Source organism: Bactrocera dorsalis, chromosome 4, assembly GCF_023373825.1.
Source record: "Bactrocera dorsalis isolate Fly_Bdor chromosome 4, ASM2337382v1, whole genome shotgun sequence".
NCBI classification, from domain to species: Eukaryota; Metazoa; Arthropoda; class Insecta; order Diptera; family Tephritidae; genus Bactrocera; species Bactrocera dorsalis.
The window spans coordinates 23849800-23859857 of NC_064306.1; the positions used below are offsets into that span (position 1 = coordinate 23849800).

The 10058-nt window shown below is 34.8% G+C and overlaps 1 protein-coding gene, 1 long non-coding RNA gene and 1 pseudogene across 2 annotated transcripts; 1 reads left to right on the top strand and 2 right to left on the bottom strand.

The window, feature by feature from the left end:
• Positions 1 to 5070: 5070 nt before the first annotated feature.
• Positions 5071 to 5200, bottom strand: LOC125778539 (small nucleolar RNA U3; annotated as a pseudogene).
• Positions 5201 to 7419: 2219 nt separating this feature from the next.
• On the top strand, positions 7420 to 8125 carry LOC125778088 (uncharacterized). Its single transcript, XR_007422478.1, has 3 exons — positions 7420 to 7524; positions 7603 to 7970; positions 8032 to 8125. It is a non-coding gene; the product is annotated as an uncharacterized LOC125778088 (long non-coding RNA).
• Positions 8126 to 8777: 652 nt separating this feature from the next.
• Positions 8778 to 9807, bottom strand: LOC125778079 (uncharacterized). The gene is made up of 3 exons (XM_049454366.1): positions 9637 to 9807; positions 9419 to 9575; positions 8778 to 9354 (listed from the first exon to the last, which is right to left on the bottom strand). Exons 1-3 carry the CDS (start codon positions 9767 to 9769, stop codon positions 8850 to 8852), a joined length of 795 nt encoding a protein of 264 aa, XP_049310323.1. The 5' UTR covers positions 9770 to 9807; the 3' UTR covers positions 8778 to 8849.
• Between the last annotated feature and the right edge of the window lie 251 nt (positions 9808 to 10058).

Consider the following 10058-nt stretch of genomic DNA (forward strand, 5'->3'; position numbering starts at 1 on the left):
TTAAAAGTTGTGATTAAGATTTTTTCCAACTTCTCTACTTCTGAATCTAGTTCCTCGGGATTTCTGATACTCTTATTGCCTCCCTTTTCATTTTGTTGCTATACTGGTAAATTTTATATAATTGCTCTTGTAGTTGTTTTTGCTAAAATGCAGCAAAATTATTTTACTCTATTTTTCTGATCTTCGTATACACCATCACTAGCAAAGAGAACATGTGAAAGAAAGATCCCGTTATTTGGTTTTTGCTATTTTGTATTATTTTTGATGGAGAAGTGTGTTGTATTTTTGCGTCATCAGGTTAGCACATGCAAATTCTTTTCAGTTTATCTACAACAGTTGAATGCGTATTGCAAACAATTTTTTTTATACTGCTGAAGTAAACTATTAGCTTTAATATGGGTAAAGCAAAATCGCTATCTGTTCCAAAATTGAAGCTTAGAAGGAAGTAGGGCTGTCAATAAGTTCAATATCCAAAAAAATGGGCAGAAGTCGTAAAGTTATATCAGCATTCCTCAGCAATTAGTTGAATTATGGCAAAAAAAAAGGAGGGAATAATAGAGTGATTTCCGCTGCTGCTAAGAGAGCAATTTTGAGAGAAGCCCCAAACTCTCACGCCTCGACCGCAAAGATTAGGGCAAATGTTAATGTTAAAGCAAGCTTATCTACAATTCAAAGAGTGATACGTAGTGCTCCACATTTAAAAAGACTGAAATGAAAGAAAAAACCCCCCTCTAACCGTTGCTGGAAAGGAAGTGCACTGAATTTTGCGAGGAAGCACATGACATGAAATTCTGATTGGCGTTACGTTGTCTTCTCGGATGAAAAAAAAATTAATTTGGAAGGTCCGGACGGATACAACTACTACTTCCATGATCTTCGCGAAGAAGAACATCAGTTGGATCGCCTTCATAGTAGGGTGGGGGGGTGTGATGATGTGGGGCGCCATCTCCTATTACGGTACGTGCGAGTTACAGCTTTCAACTACAAATATGAATGCAAACACTTACAAAAACGTACTTGAAATAGCTTTTTCCCATTTCCAAAACGTGTTCGGAGATCTGCACTGGACTTTCCAACACGACAATGCCCCGATCCACACTGCCCGGGTGGTTAAGTCATGGATTGAGGACCAAAATGTCCGTCTAATGCAATGGCCGCCTTATTCACCCGACATCAACATAATAGAAAACGTATGGGGATGGCTGGCTCGTAAAGTTTACGAGTCTGGGAAACAATATTCCAACAAAGAGAAGCTAATTGAAGGCATCAAGGACGCTTGGTCAACCATTTCACTTAATTATATTGGAAAATTATATGAATCGCTTCCCAATCGAATCTATGAGGTAATTCTCAACAAGAGAGGATCGACACATTATTAATTTTTGTATAAAAATTTCATGGTTAAAAAACTTTTCAACAATGAAAAAAAATGATGTTTGCTAACCTGATGAACAAATTAGAATTGTTAACTTTTATGTTATTTTTCGAAAAAAAACAAAAAAATATATTACAAAAATAAAAAACCAGCTTTTTTGTTTTATTTAACTCAGAATTGAATGGGCCATAAACAAAAATAATTTTTATTAATTTTAAAAACATTAGCGCTTTATGTTTCCAACCTAAACCACTTACACGAGGGTATGTGCTAACCTGATGATGCGCAGTGTATATATAAATGATCAGGATAATGAGAAAAGTTGAAATCCGGGTAACTGTCTGTCCGTACGTGCAAGTAAAAATTTACATACATATCTTGATGAAACTTGGTAAGCGGATTTCTCCGTACAAAAAAAAAAGGTGCGTGGAGTCCCTACGCGCGGATGAAGTTATACTTCTTAGTGATATTCAGAAATGCATATCATTTTGTATGAAAGAAAACTAGAAAACTTAAATTCACATTTTATAAATTTATTATGCACATAAAATGAAGAATAAAGCAAAGTCTAAATGAATGAATTTTGACTCAGAAAGTAGTTCCGTCTCTTCGTTGCGGAAGAGAATATGCAGCGTAATCATCTCTCTTTTGTTCTTCGCCAATTTGGCTGCCGGATTGACTTGTGAAGATCAATTTTTTGTTGGTGACATATTCATATGTGTACGCATATGTATGTTTGTATGCTTGTGATTTATTTGTTCGGCAATGTATGCAAATATATGTACATATCTTAATATATAAAAATCACGTGTCACGATGTTTGTTTTCGATGGACTTTTAAACTACTGAACCGATTTTAATGAAATTTTCAACACTGTGTGCAGTTTGGTCCAACTTGAAAGATAGGATAGTTTATAACTCTCCTTATAGTCGCATTATTTATTTATTGAAAATTATTTGTTTATTATTAGCAAAGAGCTATCCACCAGTTGGTGGCGCTAAGAGCGGTATTGAGTGCGGTATGTTACAGTAGATGGCGCTACAAACATTAAAAACATTAAATGAAAATGCGTTGTTTGAAGTTTATATTATTTGTGGTAAAGTTATACGAGTCTATGACTTCCAAAAAAACATAAAAATTGGGCGGGGCGAAGTTCGCCGGGTCAGCTAGTATGTATATATGAATGTATGAACATGCAAGTCAATGCGCGCACATGCGTATACATACACTCATATGAGCATGTGCAGATACACAAGATAGGATAGAAGATGTATGCCTTTTAACATCGTATACTATACAAATAAATATTTTTCTTACTAATAGAAATTAAAATAAAGAAAAATATTTATTTTTATAGTATACGATGTTAAAAGCAAAAAATTAAAAATTTATTCTGTCGGGATTCGAACCTGGGACCTGTGTTAGCATCTTGACCTTCCAAGCGCTTACCACCAACACCACCATTGACAATTAGGTTGCGCTGACTTAAGTATGATGTGGTTATGAATGCAAGAAACATACGATGGGTTCCAATAATTTTGTTTAAAGCTTAGTACGCAGCTCTCAAGAAACGTAAAAACTTCATATAAAAAAACACCTAAGAAACGGTCCGGAAACGTTCTTGCGATAAAGTTAGTTGTGCTAGTACGCAGCTCTCAAGAAATCTAGTACTAATTTTTAATACTTTTTTTCAATAAAATGTGAGTATGGCAAACCTGGTTTTGCGAAGAAACATCAAATCAACAATTGTTTCTTGAGGGAAATTCGAAGTAATCGTCAAATTCATCCTAAATTAGTTGAAATCATTATTATAAAGTATATTCCATTTTGAAATGTTGTATAAAACCAACCAATCATCAACAACATTCCTTAAATCTCAATGAAAATATTTGTGTTACCATACACATACATACATACATACATACGCACAAAGTTTGTTTACTTTGTTTATTCTCTCTTGCTCTTCTAATGTGGATCATTCACAATGCGTAACCAGCTGTCAACATTACTTGAGAAATAATGTATTTTTGTTCTTGAGCAATTACTTGAGAGCTGCGTACCAACCTTAAGTATAGAAATATACATACTTTGTAGAACATTTGCTTTCGCAATAAATTTATCACAGCAATACATATGCATAATATGTACACCCGCGGCCAAGCGTAACTTACCACTTGATTTTTTTCACTATTTTCAATTTTATCGTTCTTTGGGTAACTTTTTTTTATGGATTTAATAGAATACGGGGAATATATAAATATATATATATAAATAACTAGCTGACCCGGCGAACTTCGCCCCGCCCAATTTTTATTTTTTTTTGGAAGTCATAGACTCGTATAACTTTACCTCAAATAATATAAACTTCAAACAACGCATTTTCATTTAATGTTTTTAATGTTTGTAGCGCCATCTACTGTAACATACCGCACTCAATACCGCTCTTAGCGCCACCAACTGGTGGATAGCTCTTTGCTAATAATAAACAAATAATTTGCAATAAATAAATAATGCGACTATAAGGAGAGTTATAAACTATCCTATCTTTCAAGTTGGACCAAACTGCACACAGTGTTAAAAATTTCATTAAAATCGGTTCAGTAGTTTAAGAGTCCATCGCAAACAAACAATGTGACACGTGATTTTTATATATTAAGACTAGCTGACCCGGCGAACTTCGCCCCGCCCAATTTTTATTTTTTTTTTGGAAGTCATAGACTCGTATAACTTTACCACAAATAATATAAACTTCAAACAACGCATTTTCATTTAATGTTTTTAATGTTTGTAGCGCCATCTACTGTAACATACCGCACTCAATACCGCTCTTAGCGCCACCAACTGGTGGATAGCTCTTTGCTAATAATAAACAAATAATTTGCAATAAATAAATAATGCGACTATAAGGAGAGTTATAAACTATCCTATCTTTCAAGTTGGACCAAACTGCCCACAGTGTTAAAAATTTCATTAAAATCGGTTCAGTAGTTTAAGAGTCCATCGCAAACAAACAATGTGACACGTGATTTTTATATATTAAGATGTATAACGCTGTCAGTTGTCTTCCTTCTCAGACCTGTCCTTTTCTTTGTCTCCAAGCGGTCCTCCTGATTCTTTTTTTTAATAAATTGAGCACTGAGGGATGACTACAGCCGATTCTTCTAGAAATTTCTTTACATGAAACTCCTTGTTCTGCCAAAGTGGAAATAACCACTTTTTCATCGCGAGACAGTCGCTTGTATTTGGGGCTCATTTTGTATGCCTTCCGACTTAACGATTGATTTACATATGTTTGACACAACTTATTTTTTTTTTTAATATTTTATATTTGTGTAAGTCAATGACCACTTCGTTAAAACTTAACGGAAAAATTCCATTACCGCAACAAGTGCCGTTACAATGAGTGATAGAACACACGTGTTCGCTAGAAATTTCGTAATGGTAAGTTACGCTTGGCCGCGGGTGTATATACATATACATAACATTGTTGTGATGCCCTGAGAAGTATAGTCTTAATAAATTTATTATTAATTTTTTGCTTACTAATAGAAATTAAATTTATCACAGCAATATTATGTATATGTTTATGTATATTGCTGTGATAAATTTATTTTCTATTAGTAAGAAAAAAATATTTATTAGTATTGATTTCCAAAAGCACAGAAATGATTCTGTGAATTTATTCATTAAAATCGCCACTCAGAAGTCGTTTTATCCCTTGTAAGCGAGCGATTTTCTTAAATCTCACGCTCCCAGATAAAACCATATACCTCGTCCTCGTGGGTCAGTTTCAAAAACCACAGAAATGATTCTGTGTGATTCTGAAAGGCCAACGCAGAGTATTTCAACCAAAACATACGTAAAATAGTTGAGAATTCGCAGAAAGGCAAACGAAAGAAAAAGAACTATAACTTCAATAATGCACAAGCATACAAACATACATATGCGCACACATGTGAATATGTCACCAACCAAAAATTGAAACATTGTTCTACAAAAACAACAACAGCATAAGCATGGCAACATTGTGTTGTGTTGTTGTGTCGGCCGAGCTGTGCCGAAAGAAACGAACAAACGATCGCCGATTGTCACCGCTTCGCTTGCTGCTCGCACATCTTCGCAGACAAGGTTGCGTTACATTCATATGGATGGAGCGAGGTTGCGCAACTTTGCGTTACTTTTATATGGAAGGTTGCGCAACCAGAATCTATCGCAACCTTTTCCGGCGTCGTATAAGAAGTATAATTTCAAAAATACGAGTTCGATGATGGGCGTGATAGGACCACTGCATCGCCCACAAATCACTATTAACCGAAAACATATTAATATCGGTATTCTGCTTGAGACGATTGTCTCATGTCTCTAATTGTCACAAACTTAATTTAGTGACTCTGTTAGTAAATTACTATTGTGACAATTAGAGACATGAGACAATCGTCTCAAGCAGAATACCGATATTAGTGTGGCTCTCGAAAGTAAGACTTTTACCAGGAAATAGTTTTTTAAAACTTTGGTTACTGACTGTGGACAAGGGAGACGTTGTGTTGCAAATAAAATCCAAAATGTCATGGTTAAAAGAGCGTTTGCGGCTTACGCTCTGCTTTCTTTCATCTTTGATTGACTTGAACTCGCAAAATTTTTGTGGGTGTTCCTTTTTCAAATGCTTTATAAAATTGGAACTAATACGAATCGAACCTTTAATTTTTTTCCGCACACTTGACAACCACCAATTAAGCCACACATTCTTCTTTGATGAGGAGTTTTGTTCATCTGCATTTTAATGAAATTGTGAAGCTTTAAATAAAAACATATATAACAAATAAAATAGTGCTATTTTGCATCTTTTTAAACACACCGTCTCCACAATTTTGAAAAATTTCTCACTAAAGAGAATCTTATTGACACCATCCAATTCTTCATTTATCAACGAATCTGGTGTACTTGAACTTTCACTTAAATTGTCATATCTTATAATATTGTGACTTATTTGTGAGTTCCGACCGTTTGGAATATTTTGTTCGCCAACGAAATCTTGGTCATTATTACAATCATCACTATTGAAATTTATATTTAATTTTTTATTTTTTGCAATGTAGTACTTTAAATTTTTAAAATCACTTAAACTCACTAGAGTGTATGTTACTCAAACCTACGACCGAATTATTTTAGAATTAACTGTTTTGTTCATTGATTGCGCACATGGACAATAGTAAAAAAGTTTTTAGTCAGGCGAACCGACTTATTGATACCCTGTAACAGGTTTGCAAATTATTCATTCTTCTTAATTTGAAGTATAATAGTAGAAACACTCAAAAACGCTTCCTTCCTTCCTTCCTTTTCCTTCCTTATCGGCAAAATGAGTGCAAGTTAATACCACCAGTTCATATTACATGAACATATTCTTTATCTGTCATAAATATGTAACATGACACTTATGACCCATATGGTCCGTATTTAAACATTATATGTACTTGGCTAATGCTGTCCGCCTTAGGTGGTCCAAAAATATAAATATATAATTGTAAGATGAATCTTTCCACTTGAAACATATGTCCTACATATGTCCTATCTCAAGTGGATTGTAGATTGTACTTCCTAGAATGTAAGATTAATATTTGTATCTAGACTTAAGCAAAATATTGTATTTAAGAAAAAGATAATAAAGAAAACGAGGCAGTTGCCCGCGGTTGCCCGTAGTGGCCCAAACCAAAACAATTTATTAATTTGCACAGTGGAGAACGTGTCAAGAACGTAGAAATCAGCTGTTCTCTTTTGTGTACATTTCATTTGTTTGACATTTCATACAATTCAACAAAAATTGTGTAAGCAGCAACATGGAAGTGGAGAATATTGATCAAATGCTTTTAGAATTGTACGAATTGTACTCTTTATATAATTTATATAAACAGTATAAAAACAAAAAACGAACGAGAAGGTACAAAATTCGCCCAACCAATCAAAACTGGGGCGTTAGCGGTTACCAGATAAAAACTTTTCTGGTAATGAAAAACAGGGAACCAGAACAACTTTTTTTGCATACAAGGATGCCGCCGGACGTTTAGAATTTGCTTCTGAATTTGATATCGAAATCCTTGAAGAAGCCAAGGCAGCGGATTGGACCCGAAGAAAGGCTCTCGTTGGTATTACTGTAAGTTGATTTGTTGTGTTTTGCGAATTAATATACGTATGCATGTATATACATATGTACTTCACTTACAATTGTTAGCTATTTGTCACAAGGCGTGTCGGTGCAGAGCATTGCATGGAGCTATAAGTTAGGAAAGTCAACAGTACGCGAAATCATATTAGAGACGTGTGAAGTAATCTGGCAGCTACTTTCCCCAATTTATGTAAGCGAGCCAACAGAGTCTCAATACAAGGACATTGCAAAAGATTTTTATAATATGTGGAACATTCCGAATTGTGTCGGTGCAATTGATGGTAAGCACGTTGCAATTAAGTGCCCGGCCAATTCCAATTCGATGTTTTACAATTATAAAAAATTCTTTAGCATCGTTTTGATGGCTGTATGTGATGCGAAATATACGTTCACAGCAGTTAGTATTGGCAGCTATGGAAGTCAAAGTGACGGAGGTACCGTATATTAAATTGATTAACATTATAATATAATGCATTTCTGTTATTATTTATGCAGGAATCTTTCGACTTACTCCATTTGGCCATGCATTAATACAAAACACTCTGCCTTTGCGACCACCTGTGCCACTGTCTGACGTGTCACCGGAACCTTTTCCTTACTTTTTTGTTGGAGATGCCGCATTCACATTACGAAATAATTTAATGCGCCCATTTCCTGGAGCTAATATAACACACACGAAACGTATTTTCAATTATCGATTGTCACGCGCTCGTAGAGTCATAGAAAATTCCTTTGGTATATTGACTGCTCGGTGGAGAATTTTGAGAACAACGATTGAATGTAATCCAGAAAATTGTGAAAAAATTGTGTTGGCTTGCATAGCCTTACACAATTTTATAATGTTGAATGATCACAATCGCTGGTATTGTCCGGAGAACTATGTAGATCGAGTTGAAGGACATAACGTTGTTCATGCCGGTGAGTGGCGCCGCGAAAATGAAAACAATTCTTTACGATGCGAACTTCAGTGCGTAGAGGTCCTTCAAGTGCGTTTAATTTACGCGAAAGACTTGCTAACTATTTTATAAATGAAGGATCTGTACCATTCCAGAACAATATAGACTCTATCACAGGAGGACCATATGCTCCTGGAGAACCTTATTAAAAATAATCACCTTTTTTTAATTTTATGAGATTATTTATTTCATTTTATTCATTTTTTTAATTAATAACAATTCATTTCATTTTTTTCATTTTTTCATTAATAACAATGTTTAAACTTATTTACTAATGGACTAATGGATAACGACAATAAACACATAAATAAATATAAAATTATAATTTAAAAATAAATATATCTTTCTTTCTCATGTTTACTCATTCTGCACATCAAACACAGCCTGTAATGCCTTTTCCATAGCTCTCGTTTGCTTTGCCTCGTCCATTTTGTTTAAAATAGAAGCCATTAATGAGGTGAATGATTTTACAGCTGGATTTGTACTCTGTTGTTGTTGAGTCTGCTGGGTAGGTTGAATAGATTCGATTTTATGTTTGAAAACCTCGATGGCTTCAATCATCTTCTGGTCAATCTCGCTAGAAGTTGGCCCAGATGACCCTCGCTTTCTACCCCTGTTGTTTGCAACTTGCGTATAGCAGGATGGTGAGGGAACCGAGGTTGATGCCGAAGGACTCGGGGATGGTATACTTTGCGCCACGGGGAAAGGAGGCGATGGCGACGGCGGTGATATTCCTATTGGCGACAAGGGCCATAATGGTGGTGATTCCTCCTGCGCATCTCCTTGTACCACTGTTTCGTCTGTTGATTGACCCGTAGCAGTAGCAATATTGTTTACACAAATATTGTGTGAAAATCTAATCCTGTAAATTTAAGATTTTGTTTCAAATACAAGTATGTATATTCATTTAATAAACTAAAACTTACGGTCTCGGCAAAATATGTGGTTTGAGGAATTTCATTGAGTCTAATAGATGCCACTGTCTTTGAAATTCAGTCCCGCTGCCTGAGGGGGCGTTAACCTTCCGCGCTTCCCTCCCGTACCGGTCCCTAAGTGTCAGCCATCTACGGCGACACATTTCTCCTATAAAAATATAATTATTTATTATTAACAACATAAACAATAACATAACAAAGCAACTTACCACTTGCGTTCAATTCCCTCCCAATTTCGTTCCACACGCCATCCTTTCTGGATTGCAGCTTGTAAAATTTATTGCTCTTATCGTACAACTCACTTCTACTTTCCACTAAACTAATAAGTTTTTCGTCATCCATTTTTTTATTTATACGCACAAATTAAAAATCCAACAAACTCTTTGATTTAACGTTTGTTTTAATGGCGCTTGTTTACATTTGAACAATGTTGCCATTGCCCAATACGCATATGTATATAGTTTTGAGCACATTTATGTTTTCAATTACAATTTTTACAATATAAAATATATAAACTGAAAACAAACTATTAAAAATAGTTTATATATTTATAAATAATAGCACTCGACTCTGATTTTGAGTTATTTTAAGAAAATTTCAAACATATTGAAACACATTGAACAGATTGAAT